Raw genomic sequence first — 26,876 nt, 5'->3', positions numbered from 1 at the left:
AAGACACTTGAATCAAAACCACAAACCGCATATCCTCTACCTTGTGAGCATTGTACAATTCGGACTAGATGATCATGGACTAATGAACCCATGAGCTAACCAAGATCCAGTTTGGGATAAAAGTAATCACAATGACTGTAGTATGTGTATGAAAGTTGGGAAATGAGTGTGAGTGTGAGTGATGGGGATTAGGTTCACTGACTAAATTATTCTGATATTTATTAATAAAATTAAGTATTGGTAAGTTGTAAAAGTACTGTAATGAAATGAACTGTGGGAGATAAGATTAAAATTTAATTGATTTAGATAATACTTGTTTGTATTAAATATTTAATAGCTGGTTTTAAGAATTTGAGTTATCCAATAGGCAGCTATGTAACTGGAAAAAAAAAACAAAGCTTAGGCTTTAGTTTAATGAATATGCATGAGACAGAGATGCATATAATAGAGGTAGTAGGCATGCACTCTGTTTTCTACGTGAGTTAACTGAGTAAGAGCAGCTCCTACCCAGTGAACTTATGCCTACTGAGTCCTGAGCTGATATTCAGAGGCACATCATTAGACAGTGCTTCCAAATATAAGGTTTGACCCCATTGGCTCTATCCAGATAGTACCAGAGCAGAGCTAAGGTGGATCTGGAAGTTATCCGCACACTGCTGATAAACAGTGCCAGTGCCTGAATAACTATCCAGACACATTAGGCCAAATAAAGGCTGTCCTAACTTGCCTGACCAGCTGTTTGTGGACTGGCCTTTGAATATCAGTGGTCTATAGATAGCAGCTACCAAAAGCTGGTATATGGGTATAGCCTGTTGCTGAAGATCCAGTTCTAAATCAGCCCATGGTGACTGCTGATCAATTTTTAAGACAAATCTCTATGAATAAACAAGAGTTGATGTACATTTACAAGAGTTGATTCATAAGTCATGGCAACTAAATTTTTTCTCTTGAAAATGTGCCATCACTGGATATCATACTTTGAAAGTATGTGGCATGTACTGCTTAATGTTGCCACCAGATAAGAGATGAATGCTGGTGTTTCTGGTAGGGGAGAAGGAATAAAACATGACATTTGAAATCATTGTTTTATTATGGCTACAGCGTACGACATGAACAACAAAGTACAAGTACAAACTGTTTAACTATTAACATCCTTCAAAGTAGTCTCCCAGGTTGTCCACAGTTCATTGCCATCGATGGGGAAAGGCAGTGAATACAATCTGCTACATTTGATTTGCTAATGTGTGCTACTTATCACCGAAATGCAGTTAAAATGTCCTGTTTGTTAGCAAAGCGTTTCACACACAATGGCTTCTTCACGTTAGGAAACAGATTGAAGTGGCTGCTGTGTGAGCTGTAGTGTTGTCATGTAGGATTATGGCGTTTGTTTTGTTTTCATTCATTTATAATCTGCTTTTTACAGAGCGACTCACAATAAAACACTCACAATAGTTAAAGACATCAACATATCCAGACAGCATTGAAGTCCCTCAGAGCTGGATCCGCTCTAGGTGGTAATGGTTTCATGGTGAAGATTTTCAAATCATTTCAAATTATTCTTTTGCCTCATCTTCTAAAATTATATCAATCACAACTGACTAAAGGTTGTATTTCAGGTAGTATGGCGGATTTAACCATTGTTTTGTCGAAGCCAAATTAAGATCCCATGTTAGTTTCAAATTACAGTCCTATTTCTTTAATTAATGTGGACAGGAAACTTTTGGTAAGTTATTGGCTCTAAGATTAGCCAAGACTCTCCCTTATATGATTGGTATGCACCAAATGGGTTTCGTTACTCAAAGACATTCTTCCAGTAACACCAGACTGGCATTTCATATGCTAAATCTTGCAAAAACAATGAATGATCCGATTTTCTCTGTCTCTTTGGATGCAGAGAAGGCCTTTGCTCAGGTGGAATGGACTTTTATGTTTCAAGCAATGGATTGGTTTGGTATAGGATCCAGCTTTATTCAAATGATTCAAACCTTGTATAGTTCCCCTTCAGCCAGGCTATATATTAATAATACATTTTCTGAACATTTTTGTCTGAAAAGGGGAGTTAGGCAAGGATGTCCCTTATCTCCTTTGCTTTTTGATATTGTTCTGGAACCCTTGTTGTTGGCCATACAGCAGGCAAGGGAGATACAGGGGATTCATTATGCAGGTTGGGAATATAAGATTTCTGCTTATGCAGATGATATTTTGCTTCATTTGAGAAATCCTGAATCTACCATTCCGCATTTACTGGAATTAATGGATAGATTTGGTAAATTTTCTTGGTACAAAATAAATTGGAGCAAATCGGAGGTTCTTCCGTTAAATGTGCATTGTGCAAAAATACTATTTTATCCATTCCCATTCCTTTGGAAGGAAGAGGGTATAAAATATTTAGGTATCATGATCCAAAAAACAATGGAAGACACGATGACAGTAAATGAAAAATCTTTATTGCTGAAAGTCAAAGAAATGTGTGAGCATTGGAACCCGTTACATCTGTCTTGGTGGGGGAGAATTCAAACCGTCAAGATGATGATTTTGCCTGTAGTTTGCTACCAAATAAGTATGTTGCCAGTTTATTTTTAGGGGTCTTTTTTATAAGAAATTGAATGGAATTCTCACTAAATTTATTTGGTTGGGTAAAACTGCTAGAATAGCTTTAGTATCTTTGCAAAAACCAATTGTGGCAGGTGAGGTAAATTTCCCAAATTTTTATAGATACCATCAAGCATTTATTCTGCATCAGGGTATGTATTGGATCCTTCCTGAAGTCTTGGAGCATCTTCCGGATTGGCTTTATTTAGAATGGCAATTCATGTCCCTATTATGATTATGTCATATGCTGAATATCAAATTACCCAGAATTTATAAGGACAATAGCATTCTTTTTGCCACATGGAAAACCTTAAAGTTCATCAATAATTAAACATCTGTACCAGTACAACAATCCACATGTCAATCCTTATGGCTGAACTCCAAGATTCAAATTGGCGAGCCTAAGATCCTCTAGAAGCATTGGCTTCAGGCAGGTATACGTACTTTAGATGATGTGTTATCTAATGGGAAAATGCTTGATATTTCACTACTGCAACAATCATTCGGCATTGCAGTCTCAAGCATATAAATGGTTGCAGTTGAAGCAGGCCATTCAGAAGGGGTTCCCTGATTGGCGCAACTTAAAAAATCAGTATAGCTTGCCGGGCCTATGCTTCCAGACAGATTTGCTAGAGCATCAGGCAGCCAAGTGGTATAAATTAATATATGAATATTTGAATAAAAAACCTAAAACTAGTCTAAGAGACATTTGGAGCACTGAGATAAAACAACAATTTTCTGCTACTCAGTGGCCACAGATTTGGACTTGGAGGATGAGATGTACAGCGTCAGCATCTATGAGACAAACCTGTTTTTTTTTTTGTTACACAGATCTTTCTGGACCCCTGTTCGTTTACAAAAGTTAGATAGTTCCAAGTCTAATATATGCTGGCATTGTCATCTTGATATAGGGACGCTGGATCATCTGTTGTTCTATTGTCCTTTGATACTCAGTTTTTAGAAGTCGATATGGGGACATATTAATACCATACTGGATTCATCGATCCCATTATCCTACGATGTAGTTATCTGTGGGACGCTATTGCATATTAAACCACTGTTGGATCGGTATAAATCCCAGCTTTTCCTGATCATGACCGGGATAGCCATGCAAATGGTTACTCGCAATTGGAAAAATTGGAATCGCCATAGTTTTGCTTTTTGGTGGGCAAATTTATGCTTATGCTACAAGTATGAAAAAATGAACGCTGACATGTTGGAAATAATAAGTTATTCGGATTAGTTTGGGGTCCATTGACGTCTTTTGTTACTCCAGTATAGTTATCTCTTACCCTTAATTTTCTGTGGAATTACAGGCACATCCAGGGAAGGGTGTAAGGGGGGAGGGCTATCTCTTTTGGTTTGTTTTATTTCTTGATTGAATGTATTGGAAGGGAGGGGGGAGGGGGTTTTATTCTTTCTGTATTGTTATTGATTGCTTATAAGTGCTTACTCTGATTATTAATGTATATATAATGTTCTGTACATTTTATTAGCCTTGAAAACTTAATAAAGATTAAAAAAATAAAGACATCAACATACATACTAGTAGAAATCTATATCATCAATTCAGTGACCAGCGCTTACATCATTACTGTGACTCTGTGCCCATATTTATACTGCAAAACAAATGTCTCTTCAGTAATTTCTTAAAGTCACACAACAGTTCTGGACATGTTGTACACTGAATGCCATAATAAAATGATGATTTAAAATATCATGTTTTCTGCTTCTCTCCTACCTACCAGAGATGTGTGCACACAACTGATGGCAACATTAAGAAGCACATATCACACTTTCAGATGTATATATTATATTTCCAGGGATGGATCTAGAAATATAATATATACATCTGATTTTCATTGAGTATTTCTTTGAATTTGGGGTGTGTGTGTATAATGCTGTTTTACTTAAGTCAGAATGTAAGTAGTAGCAGTGACATAATTGCCACTTAGGGCTCCTTTTACGAAGCTACGTTAGGGCATTAATGTGCGAAATAGCGCGCACTAGACGCTAACGCCAGCATTGAGCTGGCGTTAGTTCTAGCCGCGTAGCGCGCGGTAATATCCTGCGTGCGCTAAAAACGCTAGCGCACCTTAGTAAAAGGAGCCCTTAGTGATCCATGTGTGTGCAGTGTGAATCTGGGAAAGATGAGAGTTAATTAACCCTCCCCTTTTATGAAGCCACGTTAGGCTTTTTTTAATTGCCAGCCGTAGCGGTATTAGCCCCGACGCTCGTAGGAATTCTATGAGCACTGGAGCTAATTCCGCTGCGGCTGGCAATTAAAAAAGCCTAACAAGGCTTCATAAAAATGGGGTTGGGTGGGGGGGTAAATGCTTTCTTCAACAGTAATTGTCCCATCTTCTTGTAATGTATTTCCAACAGGATTATCATAAAATCATCAAAAACCCAATGGACATGGGGACAATTAAGAAGAGATTAGAAAATAACTATTATTGGAGTGCCAGTGAATGTATGCAGGACTTCAACACAATGTTTACAAATTGTTATATTTATAACAAGGTAATGTATTCCAGTCTCTCTTTGCTGTATATGGGGTTTGTATACGGGCTGTTACCTTTAGGCTGCAGGGCTTGCTCTGAGATGGTAAGAGAGAGATTTTAGCACTGTCTTAGGGCTCCTTTTACAAAGGTGCGTTAGGACTTTAACGTGTGGAATAGCGCGCGCTGAATTGCCGCGCACGCTAGACCTTAACGCCAGCATTGAGCTGGCATTAGTTCTAGAAGCGTAGCGCAGGTTTAGTACACGCTAAAAATCCTGCATGCGCTAAAAATGCTAGCGCACCTTAGTAAAAGGAGCCCTTGGTCTTTTTATTTCCTTTTACATTTATTTACTATATAGCCCACCATTCAGACATCTAAATACTGTAGTTTGCAATCCAAACTATCCTAAAATTTCAACAATTTATAAAGAAAAAAAAGAAACAGGGTAATAGTCTTTAAATATAACCCAACCCATTAAAGTAGAAATACTATATCATAAAAGAAAATATTAACAGAAGCAAAACGGAATCAAATGTATGTCATAATAACCAAAAATTTGCTTTAAGAGACAGAGCTTCCCAGTTCAGTATGCAGCTCCCATGATGTGTTTAATACAAATAAGAGAACAAAGCAAAGGAGAGCATGAGGAACTCGCAATGTAGACTGAAGGGAATATTGTAAGAGGGGCTTTAGTCAGGGATTTGGTTGCCCTCTCCACTCTGGCAGTAAATAGCTTGGAAGCCATCACATTTGCAGATTTATGACAGCTAGGCTTCTCTCTGTACCATGTACTGCTAGGGAGGGGCTGGGCAAATTTGCTCGCTCTCTCTCTCTCTGACAGCTAACTTATTAGTGCCATTCTTACACTGTTACACATGGCATCTCTGTTATAATGTCAGCTACCTGTATCCCTGGCACCTCTTCAGGGTACAATTTTCTCAGTATGTTTTGTTGTGTTTTGCCATGAGAGGATTTTCTCTATTTGCATGACTTTATCTTTTAGGACAGTCTATTAACAGAGTTGGAGTCCTTAATGTTAAGGCAACAGTTTGTGTTTGCTAAAACAATTCTGGGGCCCAATAAACCTGCCATCTGTTATGAGACATGTACATTTTCTGACTTCAAAAACACATGTTTCTGTCTCTTTATACATCTGGGGATTTTTTGAGCATACTGCAAAAGAATGAGTCTTGTGCTTATACTACTGTGTACAAAAAATGTAAATATTTAAGAAATAATGTCTAATTTTTTAGCTCTTTCCAAGCATTCCTCTACTGCTGTTCTCCCACTGCTTGTTCTTGGCCATTCTAGTCCAGAGCTGTCCAGGAGAATGACTTCTGGATCATATGCCACTTCTAGGCCCTACCATACTATTTGTTTCCCTTTTAAGAAAAGATGAGAAACCATCAACTAGTGACAGACCCCATAAGTCATTTGTGACTTACATGCAGAAGTCTACTTTTTTCTTTAAATAAATGAATTTTCAAGAATTTAAAAGAAGAAAAAGTCAGGTGAAAACATGCTTTGTGGCATTTTGCAGAAATTAATGTCTCTGGAATGTGTCTGGAATAGAAGCCATAGATGTGGATCCCTGGTTGAATGGCACTGTGGCACTGTGGCACAAATCATCTTAAGTCATCTATGGTGGCACATACCTGATATAATCCAATAACAGGACATACAGAACTGGAGGGGCAGGTTTTACAGAATGCCAGGTTGTTTCTATAACAATCTTGCTATGTATGCTGATATATGAACAAATTCAATAATTTGTACAATGTTTTAAGTAAACCTTTGGGGTACATATTGAGGCTTGAGGTATAGGGTATGTGTTGATTTTAGTTTAAGGAGGTTCTGAAGAATTTGGAGCATTTAGTTTTATAGCCTTGATTATACCGTACGTCTCTGTCTCTTTGTTCTATATTTTACTTTTGCTTTTCTGCAGTATTCGTAATGTATATTTTTGTAACTTGCCCAAAATTGTGTTGTTTGTTTTTTTTTAGAAGGCTTGTCATTAAATATACAGTATACGTATTTTTCATCATTGCCTCTGCTGTTTTATACAATTGGATCTTTTAAAATGAAGCTGAAACTTAGATTCAGATATTTAATGAAGATTGCATTTGAATGTGGACCACTAAGCTTCTATTCACTACAGAAGTTACACCACCCTACAGAGAAAATTGTAGGCGATGTAGAGACGAGTTACTTTGAGAGCTTTCCTAGAAAATCCTGGGTTTATGAGGGTCTTTCTGTGCTCACTAGTGGATTTTATTTGTTTAGACTTTACTGTAATAGAAGTGTCTAAACTGAGCTAGGTCTATACACTTGGCAAGGAAAATGTTTGTAAATAGAGCACGTCCTTCTTAGACATTGAGTATTTAACCTGCTTCATTCACATGTTGCAGCCCACTGATGACATAGTCTTGATGGCACAGGCCCTGGAGAAAATCTTCCTACAGAAGGTAGCTCAAATGCCCCAAGAAGAAGTAGAATTGTTACCACCGGCTCCAAAAGGCAAAGGTCGGAAAACAGCAGTGGTAGCACAGACAGCAGGTAATGATGTGTCCGGATAAAGCAAACCCTTCTTACACTCTAGTTGTAACTTGGCTGGGCTGGAAAGACTTGACATTCACAGATGGCAGTAGTTGCATTGCCAGAGAAAGGAAGGCCTGCCATTCAGATCACGGTGTCATCATGACTGGGTCAGGTAGGCCTACTACTCACATTGCATGACAGGGACAATTCAACTGTAAAGTCAACATGAAGCTGGTATTTGTGAGCATTTTATAGCTTATTAACTATAGTGTTTTGAAATGTGTCTGCTCCTCCTAACTGTAGTAACTACAGAGCTAAGAAACTGCTGGAATCCTGTTCAGAACAACACCCTAGAATAGATCTTTTGTGTTCTGAAAGATCTGCCTTATTTTCTTTCTCTCACATAGATATATTGGAAACAGACTTAGGAGTTGGACATGGTATATACCGTACTGGGTTTATATAGACAAGCTTTTCCACATACCCCTTTCTAATTTCCGACTTCCTGATCTTTCAGAAAAGCCTGAAGGCATATTTTTTCCGACTAGTTTTTCCAAATATGAGCAATGTATAAAGTGGTAGCTATTTGGTACTAATTGCTTTAGGCATAGGTTTTGGGATATAGGCTGTCTGTTGTTTTTTTGATTTTGTATTGTTATGTTTTGTTTTAATTGTGTATGTACTACTGTTACCCACATAGATGTTTGATATGCGGGCTATAAGTGTTTTAAATAAATAAATAAAATAAATATATTCTTCTTTTGGTTTTTGTTTATTTTCCAGAACCGGCACCACCTGTTGAGAAAGTGCCGGTGGCACCACCACCACCACCTCCTCCCCCTCCACCGCCACCTCCTCCCACGAAACCCCCTGTTTCAGAGCGCACCAGTGGAAGACGGGCAGAACCAGAGAGGCGCAGGGAGCGTTATAAAGGTTCCTAAATGTTATGTTGCAATTTGATATTGAATCAGGTGAGAGGAGAGAAAAGACCAGCATGAATGTGCATATCTGCTGAGTGTCACATGCTCGGACATTCTGCAGAGCCTAAATTTTTAAAGCAGTACATTATATTGAGCTGGTAGGACACAGAGAACAGTCTGATGGTCTCTTTTGTACACCACAATTGTTTTATGCCACTGTGACCTAAATGTTGATTTATGTAGAGGAGAATATGTCCAGGTAGCACAGAACAACCTTTTTAGGTGCACACTGCATCCTGCACAGTTGCTATCTTGCTAACCTTCTGTTTTTTATTTTGTGAGTGCAGGAGCCCAGCAAGCAGCAGCCGTATCATCAGTGTCCCCACCAGCTCCCTTTCAGGCAGTCCCTCCAGCCGTTTCCCAGACCCCTGTCATCGCTGCAACCCCAGTGCCAACGATAACTGCAAACATCACACCTGCAGTGGCTCCTCCACCCCAGCCTCCCACCACTGCCCCTCCAGTCATACCTGTGGTACCCCCAACACCACCTGTCGTCAAGGTAAAGGGAATGGTTGCTTCCTCCTCACAGAGAGATGCTGAACAGCAGGGCTTCCCAAAACTGTCCTGGGGATCCCATCGCCAGTCATGTTTTGTGAATACATTTGCATATGCTGGGTCTCCTGCATGTTCATTGTACATATCCTGAAAACTTGAATGGTTCTGGGGTTCCTAAGATAGCTATGAGCAGTCCTGCTGTACAAGGAAATAATGTTCTCTCTTTACGTATGTTTGATTTTGAGTTGACATTGTTATAGTGAACCGTACATACAGGGGATAATGTTATTAAAGGTTGCCTATGTGAGAAGTCTAGAAAGATATGTTTTTGTATAAAGGCAATTTTATAAACTGGTTGCCTAAAGTTAAAGTTTATAGTAGAACATAAGAATAGCCTTACTGGGTCAGACCAATGGTCCATCTAGGCCACTATCCTGTCCTCACAGAGGCCAAGCCAAGTCACAAGTACCTGGCAAAAGCCCAAATAGTAGCAACCTCCAGGGCAAGCAGTGGCTTCACCCATGTCTGTCTCAACAGCAGACTATGGACTTTTCCTCTGAGGAACTTGTCCAAACCTTTTTTAAAACCAGCTACATTAACTGCTCTTACTACATCCTCTGGCAATGCGTTCCAGAGCTTAACTATTCTCTGAGTGAAAAAAATATTTCCTCCTATTGGTTTTAAAAGTATTGCTCTTTAACTTCGAGTGTCCCCTAGTTTTTGTAAATCTTGATGCAGTAAAAAAAATCGATCCACTTGTAACCGTTCTAAACCACTCAGGATTTTGTAGACTTCAATCATATCTCCCCTCAGCCATCTCTTTTCCAATTTATATATGTGATTACCACCAATAATTGTCAGTCATGCACATAAATACTAGAAGCTATTCTATAAATGTTGCGCCTAACTCTTACCACGCAACTATCGGGGGCATACATGTGGATGGAATATGGGTATATTGCCAAATGAAATACACAACTTATAGAGCACTCTCAGTTGAGTGTGTTGCATGGTGCACATAGGCACAACCTCTTATACCTGCCATTGTCCTGTCATAAGTGGGCTACCTCTTAGTGCGCCAGTGTGGCTTTGTGACACACAAACGAGGTGTCAATTTATAGATCGCCACCTCTGTCTTTGTAGAATAGACTCCCAAATCCAGCCCCACACATCATGATTTTACCTACTCACAGTCATCTGGAATTTTATACATGCCCTTTTCAGTGTGTAAAACAAGCTAACACACAAAAAAGGACATCATTTTATAGAAAATCAAAGCATGAAAGAGCAATGTGCCACAAAAGAAGCCTGTATTGAATTTAAAGCAAAAGAAACCTCAAAGCTCCCAGGGATGATCTGCAAGTTATCCCAGAACAAGCAGGCAGTATATTCTCACATGTGGGTGACATAATCCACAGAGCCCAGTATGAACAATGCAAAAGTGTACTGTCACTTAAAACTTCTAAGTCATGAGACCACCTGTACCACCCATGCACAAGTGCCTTCCTGCCTGACTTTGGCTTGCAGGACCATCGATTCTTTTTCTGCGGGGCTGACTAATTCGTCTTCAAAGTTAGTATAAATCACGTCAACCTTTTTGTCTTTTTGTGCCTTCCCATGTTAATTTTAGTCAGTATATCATTTACTTTTCCTTTATTTTCCATTTCTTTAACTTTTATTTACTTTTACCCTTTTTCGGTCTTTGGGTCTTTTGACCCCAGAAAGCCTGTTTACAGGCTGGGAGGATCGGCTGTTTTTCGGCTTAAAATCTACTCAACCTCCTTGGACCATTGAATCTTTTGATTTAGCATTGGTGGTAAGCCCTCTAGTGGGTTCAAACGCTGCACTCAGTGCAACAGGACCATTTCCATTACTGATCTCCAACAGTTGGTGTCTTCAGTGTCTTGGTCCTGGAGGATTGTAAATGCTGCCTCCAGCTTCAAAAATGAACGCTCAAGGCTAGACAGCTTCAACATGAGAAGCTTTTCAGGGCTCTTCAGCAACATCATGCACGTCTGCGGGGGAGCGTGATATCACCACTCAAGATGGTCGCTTAGGTCTTGAGCTCCTTGGAGCCCAGTGTGTATTTGGCGACAAATAACATCTTTTGCTTGCAGCCAGCTTTCTTATGTAGAGCATCGGTTTCTGGAAAGCGTGACCTTTATGCTAGTATGCCTAGTGGCTCTGTGACGTGAAAGGATTTGGCTGTTTTTACTCTCCCTTCCAGCCTCGTTGCAAGGATACAATGGTGGCAGAGCAAGTGGCATGTTGCGTAGGATCTCAGCAGGGCACGACTGCCGATCTTGTGCAGCTGGAAGGAACTGATCCCCTGTTGGACTTTCGCCAGATCCTAGAGGAAATCAAATTGGATCTAAAAGCAGTTTGATCTGAGCACACCATTCTCTCTGCGGATTTATGGGGCAAGATTAAGTTGCTTGGAGGCAGGGTACTGGAGACCAAGGCGAGATTGGAGGAACACCAAGACGCATTGACTGCGGTGGAATTGGCTGTTCAGGATTATAAGTCTACAGATACATATTTGCTAGACAAAATTGAGGACTTTGAGAACAAGTCCCAAAGGCATAACCTATGCTTTCGAGGCCTTCCAGAAGCCCCTGATTATGACTGTGAAGCAATAGTACAGAATTTGGTGAGCTCTTTATTGGCTGACACATCTGGGCCCCTGTCCCCTGAGGCTATTGATATTGAGCGGGCTCATTGGACTTTGGTATGGCCCTGGGCTAACATCCTGCAGGATATTGTGGTCTGCTTCACTGATTTTAAGCCAAAAGAATTGATAATGTCAGTGGCATGGAAGAAGGATGACTTTCAGTGGGATACCTATCTCATTCAAATTTTTCAGGATCTGGCTGCAGTTACCCTTTGGAGGGGGGGAACTAAAACACTACACTCGCCATTTAGTGGACAAAGGTATCGAGTATAAATGGCAGCACCCGTTTGTGCTCACCTTCCACTTAGAGAGCAAGCTCCACAGAGTGCATAATATGGAAGATGCTCAAAGTTTATTTCCAGATATTTCGGCTTCACCTCCTGGGCTGCAAGCAATCTCAATTGGAATCCAGTCACAATGTGCAGCCTTTTCCGCAAGTGTGCTTGCATTGGTAACAGGTGACCCATGGGAAGGGGTGTCTCACTCGCCAGACTTCTGGAACTCAATTACTGGCTTCTGGACTAACATGACTGCACATTCCGTGTTATTGTATTATGAGCTTTTGATATGGAGAGTGCACTAGGCCCTGTTTGGGGTGTCCTACCCTCTCCTTTTTTTTCTTTTTGAAAAAGCACTGATTGTTTTTTGTGCACTTGTCTATCTATTGTGACAGGGAGGAGGGAGGGGGAGGGGGAAGTATTTCTATTTCTTCTTTTTCTATTCTATTCTATCATGTAGCTTTTGTATTCCCTACAGATTTTAGGTGAACTTCGATTTTTTTATCTTTAAATGCTCGAAGTCTGAATGTGCCCATGAAGCGACGGCTGTTACTTAGAGAGGTGGGCTGGTTGAAGGCAGATGTACTTTTTGTTCAGGATTCATTTGCTCCCTAGGTATGAAAGGGTGCTCTTACATAGGCATTATCTACCGGTTCTTATGGTAACTAACAGATACCATGGGAAGACCAAGGGGATGGGTATTTTGCTATCTAAATCCCTGTCCTGGCAGATTCAACATATGGTGGGTGATAGGGAACATAAAAATAGCCTTACTGGGTCCATCAAGCCCAGTAGCCCGTTCTCACGGTGGGCAATCCAGGTCACTAGTACCTGGCCAAAACCCAAGGAGTAGCAATATTCCATACTACCGATACAGGGCAAGCAGTGGCTTCCCCCATGTCTTTTTCAATAACAGACTATGGACTTATCCTTCAGGGAGGGCCACTATCCTTTGGTTCATTTACAGGTATACCATCATACATGTACTCTGTTGAATATCTATGCCACTAACTCAGCTCAAGGGGATTTTTTTTGTGCAGCTATCCCAAGTTCTGGCGAAGTATGTGACTGGTACGCTAATAGGGGATGGGGATTTTAATTTAACCATCAACCCTCTTTTGGATAATTCTGCCCAGGTGGTAGCTTACGGACAAACTGATAGGGTCCAACTGCATAGTTTTATGAATCAATGGGAGTTAGTCGACCTATGGCGTACATTGCATCCAGGCTCTAGGGATTTTACTTTCCATTCTCCTAAACATAACACCTCCTCTAGAATTGATCTTTGGTTCAGTGGCCTGGCATTGCTGGGACAAGTGTTGGAGGTCTCTATCCGTGCTAATATATGGTCAGAACATGCTTCCCTTCTCTTGGTTCTATCTTGCAAGCCTCAGATTCTCGGTCCTAGACACTGGTGTCTCAATAATTCTCTTCTGGCAGATCCTTCCCACCTTGCTCAGTTGGAGTCTATCTTAGAAACAGAAACATAGAAAGATGACGGCAGAAAAGGGCCACAGCCCACCAAGTCTGCCCACTCTATTGACCCACCCCATTAAGTCTGAGTGCTAGTGACCTGGTTTCTTAACTCGACCCTCGAAGGGATCCCACGTGGGTGTCCCATTTTTTCTTAAAGTCGAGCACGCTGGTGGCCTTGATCACCTGCACTGGTAGTTTGTTCCAGTGATCTACCACCCTTTCTGTGAAGAAATACTTCCTGGTGTCACCACTAAATTTCCCTCCTCTGAGTTTGAGCGGGTGCCCCCTTGTGACCGAGGGTCCCTTGGGAAAGAATATATCGTTTTCCACCTCGACACGACCTGTGACGTACTTAAACGTCTCAATCATGTCACCCCTTTCCCTGCGCTCCTCTAGGGTATGGAGCTGCAGTTTGCCCAGTCTTTCTTCGTATGAGAGACCCTTGAGTCCGGCGACCATCCTAGTGGCCATCCGCTGGACCGACTCAGCTCGAAGCACATCTTTCCGGTAATGTGGCCTCCAGAATTGCACTCCAGATGAGGTCTCACCATGGTTCTGTAGAGTGGCATTATGACTTCAGCTTTGCGGCTGACGAAGCTTCTATTGATACATCCCATCATTTGCCTTGCCTTAGTTGAGGCCTTCTCTACTTGTTTGGCAGCCTTCATGTCTGCACTGATGATTACCCCCAAGTCCCGTTCCTCTGAAGTCCTAGCTAGTGTTTCTCCATTCAGGGAGTATGTTCTGTATGGATTTCTGCTGCCGAGATGCATGACTTTACATTTTTTTGCGTTGAAGCCCAGCTGCCATGTCAAGGACCAGTTTTCCAACTTGATCAGATCCTGCGTCATACTGTCCTTGAGGTTGCTTTCACTTACTATGTTACACAGTTTGGCGTCATCGGCGAACATTGCTACTTTACCCTGAAGCCCCCGGGTCAAGTCAGTTATGAATATGTTGAAAAGGGATGGTCCCAGGACTGAGCCCTGCGGTACTCCGCTAGTCACCTCCGATGTCTCAGAGAGGGTGCTGTTGACCACCACCCTCTGAAGTCTACCACTCAGCCAATCATTGACCCATGCAATTAGTTTCTCACCCAACCCCATCGATTTCATCTTGTTTAATAGTCTACGGTGTGGGACACTGTCGAAAGCTTTACTGAAATCCAAGTACACTATGTCCAGAGACTCTCCTGAGTCTAGCTTTCCTGTCACCCAATCAAAGAAGCTTATAAGATTGGATTGGCATGACCTGCCTTTGGTGAATCCATGTTGACAGGGATCCCTTAGATTCCCCTCATCCAATATCGTGTCTAATTTACCTTTAAGTAAAGTTTCCATAATTTTACACACTATTGATGTGAGACTCACTGGTCTGTAGTTCGCAGCCTCTGCTCTGCAACTCTTTTTATGCAGAGGAACGACGTTTGCTGTTTTCCAGTCCAGGGGTACTCTCCCTGTACTTAGGGAGAGATTGAAGAGCATGGCTAATGGTTTTGCCAGAACATCGCATAGCTCTCTTAGCACTCTTGGGTGCAAATTGTCCGGTCCCATGGCTTTGTTCACCTTGAGTCTTGACAGTTCTCTGTAAACATCAGCTGGTGTGAACTCAAAATTTTGAAATGGGTCTTCCATGCTTTGCTTTGCTTCCAGCCGTGGCCCGTGCCCTGGTGCCTCGCAGGTAAAGACTGAACAGAAGTAATCGTTCAGTAGTTTGGCTTTTTCAGAATCTGTTTCCACATAATTCCCGTCTGGCGTTCAAAGGCGTACTATCCCGTTTGTATTCTTTTTCCTGTCACTAATGTACTTGAAGAAGGATTTGTCCCCTTTCTTGATGTTCTTCACTAGAGTTTCTTCCATTCGAAGTTTGGCCTCCCTGACTGCTGTTTTGACCGCTGCAGACTTTGTCCTTTATTCAGTGTTTGCTTCTTTTTCCCCCGCGCGTTTGTACGAGAGAAATGCTCTTTTCTTCTCCTTGACAAGGTACGAAACCTCATCAGTGAACCATTGGGGTTTCTTTTTTCTTTGTTGTTTAGTTACCGATTTTATGTAGCGGATAGTTGCCTCATGAAGGGTTGATTTCAAGGTTGACCACATAACCTCCACATTGTCCGTTACTTCTTGAACCTGAAGTGTCTGATGGACGAAGTCTCCCATGCGTGCAAAGTCAGTGCCCCGGAAGTTGAGTACCCTTGTTTTTGTTTGTGATCTAGGAAAGCCTTTCCTAAGGTTAAACCATACCATGTTATGGTCACTGGTGGCTAGCGGTTCTCCCACTGAGATCTCTGAGACGCTTTCCCCGTTCGTAAGTACCAGGTCCAGGATGGCCTGGGCTCTAGTACCAATTGTTTGAGCCGTACTCCTTTCATAGACGTTAATATCCTCCTGCTATCACCAGTTGTCGCTGAGAGTGTGTTCCAGTCTACATCAGGCATGTTGAAGTCTCCCATCAGAACAACGTCCCCCCTTAAGGTGATATTCTCAATATCTTCAATTAATTCAGCGTCCTTGTGCTCCGATTGTCTTGGAGGTCTGTACACCACACCAAGGTACAGGCATTTTTCTCCGCCTCTGGCCAGGTTTACCCAGATGGATTCCCCAGTATACTTGACATCCGTGACCCTGGTTGTCTTGATGTTTTCTTTGATGTAAAGTGCTACCCCTCCTCCTAACTTACCCTCCCTGTCTTGGCGAATCAGGTTGTATCCTGGTATAGTTATGTCCCACCCGTGAGAGTCTGTGAACCATGTTTCGGAAATTGCTACTACGTCTAGGTCTGCATTAACTATTTCCGTTTCCAGTTCTAGAAATTTATTCCCTAGGCTGCGTGCGTTAACATACATAGCTCTCCACTCTTTTTGTTTACTAAGCTCATGTAGAGAGCATCCCACTTGAGTTAAACTGTCCCCTAGCAATTCTTTTGCAGTAGGGGTACTTACCTTAGACTTAGAAGCGGAGTTTTGGTTCGCCACATCAGGATTGTTACTTACTGCTCCGGTGTAAAAGTGGGTACTCACCCCCGACTTACCTAGTTTAAAGCCCTTCGAAGTAGGTGGGCTAGTCGGTGTCCGAAGACGTTCTTACCTCTGTTGGTCAGGTGGAGTTCGTCTGGTCCCTGTAGTCCCTGTAGTGCCTATCCGTGATTCAGGAGTCCGAAGTTCATTTCCCGGCACCATCGTTGTAGCCACTCATTCGTCTTCAGGATACGTTCTTCCCTGTCCCTTCCTCTGCCCCTAATAGGAAGAATTGAAGAGAATACTACCTGTGCTCCTGTCTGCTTCAGCCTCTTTCCCAGAGCTCCGAAGTCACAGGCTATGTCCTCCAGGGTGTTCTTGGCAGTGTCATTCGTTCCGACGTGGATGAGCAGCATGGGGAAGTGGTCCTGGGGCTTGAGAAGTCTATCAAGACAGGTGGTCACATCTCATATTCTGGCTCTGGGAAGACAGCAGACTTCCCTCGACTGCATATCCGGTCTGCATATTGGTCCCTCGGTGCCCCTCAACATGTGAGATTTTTTTTCCAATATAATGATCTGCCCGAGACAGCTCCCATTGTTTTGTGGGAGACATTGAAGGTGGTGATGTGGGGGCACTTGATTGCCCTCCAGGCTCATGTCTTCAAAGAATGGCGGGAAAAGGAAGGTCAACTTAAAGAGCTTTTGGCTGCGCTAGATAAGGCTTATAAAATTTTGGGATTTTGGGGCACCAAGAGGATTTGAGAAATCAAATTCAGGCAAATAGACTCCAACTGAAAGAGCTGGAACTCGCTGATGTAGCAGAACAACTTAATAAATTGCGCCAAGAGCACTTTGAATTTGATAACTGTACTAGCTGGCTTTTAGCCCACAAATTTCAGAAACGGCGTGAACAGAATTTTGTTTCTGCTTTGGTGGATACAGCAGATGCTATACACACTGATAATCTTTTTATTCAATAGGAGTTGAATACAGCTATTAAAATCATCACCAATTCTAAGAAATATGACCATGCTTCTCAGTTATTGAAAAATGCCCATTGGCTCCCTATCCGTCATAGAATCACTTTCAAAATTGCATTACTTACATTTAAAACACTTCAATCCAGAGAACCGTCCTTCATTGATAAATTACTTATCCCTCATACCCCACTTAGAACACTCAGATCTTTTTCTCAAAACTTACTTTTCATGCCTACTCTTAATACATTTGGCACTCACCGGTACTCCTGTTTTGCCATAACTGCTCTCCTCACTTGGAATGTTCTTCCCCCTTACATTAGAGAGAAAGCAAGCCTAGATAAATTTAAAAGAGCTCTTAAAGCTTTTTTATATAGAGACGCCTTTGATCTAATCTCCTACTTTCCTCTCTCTCCACTCCGTGCAGATATTCAACAGTTTAAATAAAACTACTACCCCCTCCCTTTTGTTCTATCCTCCTTTTTTGTTTTCTCTCCTTTACTATACATTATTATAGTTCACCCTTAGTCCTTTTGTGCCATGTTAGTCCATTCTGTCTTTGTATCTGATAATATATATTTTTTGTGTACCCCCTGATTTTAAATATTTTGTATAATTGTTTAGTATTACGATAGACGATATATCAAATTACCATTAAACTTGAGTTCTTAGCATATTATCAGCAGGTTTTTATTCCCAAATAACCTCCCCCCCAGAAGACATAATCTCCGCCTTTTTGTCAGTTTTACAACTTCCCATTATCACTCCATTGGAGAATGACATGCTTTCCCAACCTATAACAGCACAGGAGGTAGAGTGGGCTATTAAAGCTCTGCCTAATGCCAAGGTCCCTGAGATGAATTGGTATACTGGCCTGTTTTACAAGAGTTTCCATAAGAACATAAGCAATGCCTCTGCTGGGTCAGACCTGAGGTCCATCGTGCCCAGCAGTCCGCTCATGCGGCGGCCCAACAGGTCCAGGACCTGTGTAGTAATCCTCTATCTATACCCCTCTATCCCCTTTTCCAGCAGGAAATTGTCCAATCCTTTCTTGAACCCCAGTACCGTACTCTGCCCTATTACGCTCTCTGGAAGCGCATTCCAGGTGTCCACCACACGTTGGGTAAAGAAGTGGCTGACTCCTTATGGTCAGGGTGTTCAGCAGTATGGAACAGCAATCTGAACTGCCACGATCTTGGCGACAGGTGGCAGTTATCCTTTTCCTGAAACCTGGAAACATAGAAACATGATGGCAGATAAAGACCAAATGGCCATCTAGTCTGCCCATCTACAGTAACCATTATCTCTTTCTCTCTCTCCGAGAGATCCCACGTGCCTATCCCAGGCCCTTTTGAATTCATACACAGTCTCTGTCTCCACCACCTTTTCTGGGAGACTGTTCCATGCATCTACCACCCTTTCAGTAAAAAAAGTATTTCCTTATATTACTCCGGAGCCTATCACCTCTTAACTTCAACCTATGCCCTCTTATTGCAGAGTTTCCTTTCAAATTAAAGAGACTCGACTCATGCGCATTTACATTAAGTAGGTATTTTAATATCTCTTATCATATCTCCCCTCTCCCGCCTTTCCTCCAAAGTATACAGATTGAGATCTTTAAGTCTGTCCCCATACGCTTCTTGATGAAGACCACATACCATATTAGTAGCCTTCCTCTGGACCGACTCCATCTATTTTATATCTTTTTGAAGATGCGGCCTCCAGAATTGTACACAATATTCTAAATGAGGTCTCACCAAAGTCTTATACAAGGGCGTCAATACCTCATTTTTCCTACTAGCCATACCTCTCCCTTTGCAACCTAGCATCCTTCTAGCTTTCGCCGTCACCTTTTCAACCTGTTTGGCCACCTTAAGATCATCACATACAATCACACCCAAGCTCCGCTCTTCTGTTGTGCAAATAAGCTCTTCACTCCCTAATCTGTACCATTCCCTCGGATTTTTGCAGCCCAAATGCATAACCTTGCATTTCTTAGCATTAAATTTTAGCTGCCAAATTTCAGACCATTCTTCAAACTTCGTCAGTTCTTTCTTCATGTTATTCACACCATCCAGTGTGTCTACTCTATTGCATATTTTCATATCATTCACAAAGAGGCAAAGCTTACCCGACAACTCTTCAGCAATATCATTTATAAAAATGTTAAAAAGAACAGGCCCAAGAACAGAACCTTGAGGCACATCCCTGTTAACATCCTTTCCTCAGAACAATCTCCATTGATCACTACCCTCTGTCGCCTTCCACTCAACCAGTTCTTGACCCAGCCCGTCACTTTGGGACCCATCCCGAGGGCACTCAGTTTATTTATTAGACATTTATTAGACGCCTAGAAGTCGCAAGATTGTTGCCGGTATATAAGAATAAAGTTATTATTATTATTATTATTATTATCTGTGTGGAACACTGTCAAAGGCTTTTCTAAAATCTAAATACACCACATCTAGCGTACATCCTCTGTCTAAGTCTCTGGTCACCCAGTCAAAGAAATTGATCAGATTTGTCTAACAAGACCTACCTCTAGTGCAGTGGTGTCAAAGTCCCTCCGCGAGGGCCACAATCCAGTTGGGTTTTCAGGATTTCCCCAAATCATATGCAAGAGATCTATTAGCATACAATGAAAGCAGTGCATGCAAATAAATCTCATGCATATTCATTGGGGAAATTCTGAAAACCCGACTGGATTGCGGCCCTCGAGGAGGGACTTTGATACATCTGCTCTAGTGAATCCATGTTGCCTCCGGTCTTGTAATCCACAGAATTCCAGAAACTTGACCATTCTGTTTTAAAAGTGTTTCCATGAATTTGTTTACCACAGAAGTCAGACTTACCAGCCTGTAATTCCCTACTTCTTCCTTACTTCCACTTTTGTGGAGAGGGACCACATCCGCCCTTCGCCAGTCCTCTGGTACCACTCCTGACTCTAGAGACTCATTGAAAAGGTCATTTAGCGGAGCTACCAGAAATTCCCTAAGTTCCTTCAGCATCCTAGGATGTACACCATCCGGCCCCATTGCTTTGTCTACCTTTATTTTAGCTAGCTCCTCATGAACATCTGAACATCTGAAAATCGATCAAGGTCTATTACTCCTTCATCCCTATTCACATTTGTCTTCTGTGGTCCCGCACATGGTGCTCTCTCCCTCCCTCCCACCCACTGATCCCCCTAGCCCCCCTAGAGAGTCCTCTCCCACCACATTCAACACCCCATACCTCCCGACACCCCTAACATCCCCACAGCCCCCCTCCCGACATCCCCTCACCCCTTTTCCCTGTACCTTTGATGAAACATCAGCAGTAGGAATATCCACTCCCTTCTGCTGATAGGACCACTTCTTCAAAATGGTGGCCTTTCCCCCTCCCAGTGCATCTTGGGATGCACTGGGAAGGGCCTAAGGCCCTAAGCCAATCAGGGTGCCTTAATACCCCCCAGTACAAGTAAGTAGACTGTATGGTCACTTTTTTGCTTACTTAACCAGAAGGTTGTTAGATTATGTTATTAGAGATACTGGTTGTGGCTTTGGAAAGATAAGTATTGAATATTTTTTGGATATTGCTAGTCTGACGCTTGGGAACACATATTTTTAAATATCATGAAGATATCAAAAGAGCAGTGCGCCGCAAAGATATTTTTTGTTAATAGTTGAACATAGTAGTTGGTTTATCTCTGTATTTTTTAGGATTTTTCTTCTAACTGCTTCTGTTTTTGGAACTTTTGAAACCAATGATGGGAAAGGACTCCACACTGGAATAGATCAGAAATAATTTGCATATCGTTCCTGGGAGCTTTGAAGGTTTTTTTTGCTTTAAATTAAATACAGGCTTCTTTTATGATACAGTGGTCATTCGTGCTTTAATTTTCTAGTTACATTTTAGGCCAAATTCTATAAATGGTATCCCGATTGTAGGTGTCCTACCACTGTCTAACCAGCCAATCGGGATGTGTTTAAATATGTTTATTGATTTTGCAAAGAAGCCAAAAAAATACAAGTACAAACACAGTATGTAATGAACTACAACCCGGTCCCATCCCCCCATCCCCCCTCCACCAATCGGTATGTATGTTTAAAAAAAACAGCACCCCGAGGCAGGCTGCCTATACTGTAGGCATCTGTCACAGTTGAGAGATACCCACTCCCTCCTGCTGCCACTCCGTCGATCTCCCAAACCCATGATACTCCGAACACCCCCCCATCCATTTGGCAGGAGGGATGCCCACTCCCTCCTGCCACCAGTCTCATCGATCCCACGAACCCTAGACACACCTCAACACTCACCCAACACTCACCTGATATTCCCCGACATTCCCTCACACCCTAACATCCCCCTTGACACCTCCCATCCCTTTAGGAGATGGCTGGCAAGATGGATGCCCACTCCCCCTGGCCAGTAGACCCGCCTCTTCCAAAATGGTGAGCCTTCCAGTGCATAGGCCTACGAGGGGGCCATAGGTACCTGGGCCAACCGGAATCTTAGGCCTCCTTCCCAGTGCATTCCGGGATGTACTGGGAGTGGCATAAGACTCTGGTTGGCCACATACCAAAGGCCATGCCCCCACATTGTTTTCACTTGTCTTTACTATGGTAATGAATTAATGTTTACTCTAAGATCACTGCTTTTTTTTGGTAACAGAGAACAATAAGTCTAGAGCAGAGTTTGCTGATTTATGATAACCTCAACTAGTTGGGTAGCTTGACAAAGCACTTGGAAAGCTGACTGTGTCCCTGAGAGCATAAAGAGAATAACACTAGTAACAAGAGGGGAAGTATTGTTACTTTCATAAAGGGTCTGATGAGACCCTAGCTTGATTTTTAAAGTGATACACTTTCATATGCCCTGATATCTGACTCAGGTGCTGGAAGTATATCAACCACGTCAAGCCCTGAGGTCAGAGGGGACACTATGGGTAGTTAGTGAAGGGCTGACAAGCGTACATTATGCAAAAATGAGGGCTTCAGTAATCTCAATGGCAGAGGTGCTACTATGGGATAATCCGACAGGGTCACTTAGGATGCTCTCTTGACATTCAGAGATTTAAAAATGACTTTATTTATAGAGGCCTTTTCTTGAAGAGCTGCTCACTTTAATAATACCATTAGAGAGATTTTTAAACATTCATTGTATTGTTTTTACAATGAACCGCTTTGGTTTAAGCAGGGTTTAAGTTTTTTAATAAATGCAATAAATAATTACATGTTACAGCAAAGTGATTGGGCCATGTGATCAGAGAGCAAACTTTGAATTAATCCTGGAGTACTTAATTCAACTCAGAGAGTGTTTTTTCTAAGAGTAATTAAAACTGAAATAGACATTAATCCATATTTTATCTTGGAATAGCTTGTCAGTGTGACTAGAGCAGGGAGCAAAGCTAGATGAACTAGTCTAGAACTGAATACTTGTATATCTAATTCAGGAATAGAAGGATTTCTGTAGGAAAAAAAAAAAGTATAAATGTCTATATTCAATGATATTCTATTAATGGGATATTATAATGAGGTGCTAATATAGATGAACCAGGAATGTGAAGAGCAAGGCTTAACTGTATGTGGTTTTATGAGCTGTGGCTATACAGAGATGGTATATTTTATAATGAGCATTTATTGTACATCACTCATTTATCCTTTCAGAAAAAAGGGGTGAAGCGGAAAGCAGACACGACCACGCCTACTACGTCTGCTATCACTGCCAGCCGCAGTGAATCACCCAACCCCCTATCGGAGCCCAAACAGGCGAAAGTTGTGGGCCGGAGAGAGAGCGGAGGGCGCCCCATCAAGCCACCAAAGAAAGACCTGGAAGATGGGGAGGTGCCCCAGCATGCGGGCAAGAAAGGCAAACTAACAGAGCACCTTAAATACTGTGACAGCATTCTGAAAGAGATGCTCTCTAAGAAACATGCAGCGTACGCTTGGCCCTTTTATAAGCCTGTTGATGCTGAGGCATTGGAACTGCACGATTACCATGATATTATCAAGCATCCCATGGATCTCAGTACTGTCAAAGTACGTCTGTGTCATACTCTTTCTCTTCTGTAACAGGGGCTGCTGCTCATATTACAATATCAGATTAGAGCCTCGCTTACAAACGTCACTCTGGTGAGCCTCCCCTATCCGATAGGGAAACATTTAAGTTGCCATGATTCTGATGCCTGCCTTCCACCCACCGCCATTGCTCCCATGGGTGACCTCAGTGCTCCTACACTACCCTAAGATTGTTACCATAGATTGTGGTAGTCACCACAATCAAATATCTTCATCACCTTCTGTGTGAATCTGTCTTGTGTCAAAGGGTTTTATGTATGAGTAACTTTGAGGACCATCATTCAGCTTAGAGACCAAAGATTGAGCCAGCTATTTTTTTGACAGGGCACTGTGAAGGCTGGCTTCTGAATGTCTGCTTTTCTGTTTGCAATTCCTACAGTAGAAGAACAGTTGTTAAATTATCTCTGGAAGGGGAAGAGGGTATTGGAGCTTTTTCACTCATTAATGTGTTGTAAAGTAAAGAAATATGTTAGGTATCCAATTGTTTTTACTTAAAATTCCACAGCATGTCTAAGCGTATTCTCCATTGTCATATAGTAATGTACAAATTAATTCAACTACATATCATTTCATTTGAAACAGTAACTCAGATTGTACACACCTATGTCCTGGTCAGGATCGTTCTCAAATGTCAAATGCTTTCCCATTTTTGTTCATGCTATTTTGTGTTCTTTACGTTATTTGTTTTTGTCAAAAGCTTGTATAATGATTTTATTTGCTTATTTACTGAATGTGTTACTTAACAGTAAATGTGTGTATAAAAGCGGAAGGCATTGCTCTTCCTTTTAGTGTCCCCATTTGAAAGTGCTGGGACATAGAAAGGCTTGGATTCCTTTTTATAGTCCTGTAAGATCCAGAAATCCTGAAGGAGTGGTGACCCTGTGAGCAAGAAGCCTGAAAAAGCTTGTTGAGTCTAATGTGGCCTTCCAGTTTTGACCTATTCCATCAGCTGCTCTCTCCTCCATCTATCCATCCATCGTGAAAATAGGATTTTCTGAGGAATGAGCAGTTGGGGCGGGGGGGGGGGGGTCACGCTTAAAAACCAAAAAAATCTCTATTTATGATTTTGGCTTGTCCTGTGACAAAATCAACACCTTTCTCACTTGAAAAAAAAGACTGTGCTAGTGGACCTTGAAAATCTGTGGGGTTTACAACCTTTTATGTGTGTGCGCACTGAAAAGATTGTACAGTGGTGCACTCCATGTCCTCGGGATAAGTTTGGGACTTGAGGACTTTAAAATATGATAATATTAATTTGCAGTCCCTGAGAGGGAGGAATAAACCACATAATTGCCATCAGGACAGCCTCTGGTAAAAGGAGCTTGCGAAGAGCTGTATCCTGTCCTCTGCTGTGGTATGAAATGAAAATGGAAAAATCCTGGAGACAAATGCACAATGTCTGCCTGATATTAGAGAAGATAAGGAGAAAAAGTACATTTTAGTAACCCCCCAAAAAATTTGGTACTTTTTCTGTATTTGTTCTTATTTTTAATTATTCTTATTCTTTTTTTTTTTGTTGTTGCTGATTGATTAAATTTTTTTTTATTTAGCAGAAGATCCACTTCCAGATTGTCAGAACCTAATGTAAAGACTGTCACAGTTTTACAGCTATGGAAAGGAAATGAATTTGGGTTTATATAGGGTATATCCTATGAACCATAACCCAGAGATCATTACACTTGTGTGGAGAACACCTGTACCTATTTTCTAGGTGTAAATGAAGCAGCAATTATATCTGCTGTAGGAGGCAGTAGAATAAAACATACAGCAGTCCTGTCTCAGTGAGTAAGTTACAGAGGTGGGAGATTCCTGTGTTTCCCAGCTCTGCAATGATCACACTAATCCACACCACTTTTAACCTTTCAGGCACTGGACTGTAGTGGTTTTTAGAGGAAACTACCAAATAAGAAGTTCTGCTTTTGTTTCTGTTTGCAGAAAAAAATGGACGGGCGTGACTACCAAGATGCACAGGGTTTTGCTGCAGACATCCGGTTAATGTTTTCCAACTGTTACAAATACAATCCTCCTGACCACGAAGTGGTGGCAATGGCCAGAAAACTTCAGGTATAAGGCTTTTAATATAGATTTCCTCCTGTGAAGGATGAATTCTGGGAGCAGAAATTCCCATGCTTTTCTATTCAGAAAACATTACGGCAAAGCACATGGACTTACCAGAGCATATAGTTCATTCAAAATTTCAGTCACATAGGGCTCCTTTTATCAAGCCGCACTAGTGGTTTAACATGCATAATAGTGCGCGTTAAACCACCGGCCGCGCTAGCCGCTACCGCTGCCTCTTGAGCAGGCAGTAGTTTTTAGGCCAGTGTGGGTGTTAGCGCGTGATGAAAAGTCGCGCGCATTAACCCCGCCAGCGCGGCTTGATAAAAGGAGCCCATGGTGTGTGTGTGGGGGGGGGGGGGGAGGGTTCATCAAACTGGACAGAGGGGACTAGGTCTCAAAATGAAATGGGGACAAATTTTTCCCCATCCCTGTGGGATTTATTTATTTATTTCTAAAATTTCTATCCCTAAGTGGTTAATATCCCTGTTCAATCCTCACAAGTTCTGTCCCTGCTCCATCCCTTCAAGCCTCGAATACTTGTGCAGATGATGACAGAGCTAGCAAGGATGGGACAGGGATGGCAATAGATCCCGCAGGGATGGGGACAAATTTGTCCCCATGTCATTCTCTAGTGGTGGTTCAGTTGGCAGTTAATTGGCTTTTTTTCTTCCTTTTGCCTCTTGAACTTTCTCTGTTGTTTTATTTTTAATTTATGGTATACTGTCATAGGCTTTCCTTTTCTGGCTGTTCTCTCCCTCTGAGCACCATTTTTCTGAATTTTAAACTGTGTTACAATGTAAAAGCCACTCTAATAATTTGTTGAAGAGCAGTATAAAAAGTATTTAATAAGCACAAACATAAATGTGTTTGTGTTGTCTTGCTTTCCTGCCCCCTCTGCTGGTTGTGTGATCACAGTGGGACTTTTATCTTGTGACCCATCTACAATGTTTTTTAGGGTTCTGCAGGCTCAGAATTTGAGAACTACTCTTGCATTGTTGGAAAATCAAAGTAGCTCATTTCACTAACATCTGAAAGATAATGCAGCTCTGGAACATTGCATCTGATTATTGAGAGTGATTTTATATTTCTGGTTTATTTATATTAGCCAGGGTTACATTAAGATCTGCGAGTCATATGTTGTTGGAAAGTGGGAAGTTGATAAAGCAAAATCTTCATTTTCGAGTGGCTGGACCAGTTTTGTGGAACGGTTTGCCTGAGATTTTACGTTTTTGTGGAAATGGGTTGGGGTTTAGGAAGTTGTTAAAAATCCACTTTTTTTGTCTCGACATT

At 41.8% G+C, this 26,876-nt stretch overlaps 1 protein-coding gene across 7 annotated transcripts in view; it reads left to right on the top strand.

The window, feature by feature from the left end:
* BRD3 (bromodomain containing 3) overlaps positions 1 to 26,876 on the top strand; it is a 134,177-nt gene that overhangs the window by 85,145 nt on the left and 22,156 nt on the right. For all 7 annotated transcript variants that reach the window (XM_033960273.1, XM_033960280.1, XM_033960278.1 and 4 more), the window contains 6 exons: positions 4,978 to 5,115; positions 7,505 to 7,652; positions 8,418 to 8,567; positions 8,902 to 9,113; positions 23,115 to 23,486; positions 25,461 to 25,589. In XM_033960273.1, the coding sequence (XP_033816164.1) occupies positions 4,978 to 5,115; positions 7,505 to 7,652; positions 8,418 to 8,567; positions 8,902 to 9,113; positions 23,115 to 23,486; positions 25,461 to 25,589 (1,149 nt within the window). The remainder of the gene's footprint in view (positions 1 to 4,977; positions 5,116 to 7,504; positions 7,653 to 8,417; positions 8,568 to 8,901; positions 9,114 to 23,114; positions 23,487 to 25,460; positions 25,590 to 26,876) is intronic.

The sequence above is a fragment of the Geotrypetes seraphini genome, chromosome 10, assembly GCF_902459505.1.
Source record: "Geotrypetes seraphini chromosome 10, aGeoSer1.1, whole genome shotgun sequence".
Classification (NCBI taxonomy): Eukaryota; Metazoa; Chordata; class Amphibia; order Gymnophiona; family Dermophiidae; genus Geotrypetes; species Geotrypetes seraphini.
Note: the sequence above shows the minus strand (reverse complement) of the source record. Positions and strands in the feature narration are given on the sequence as shown.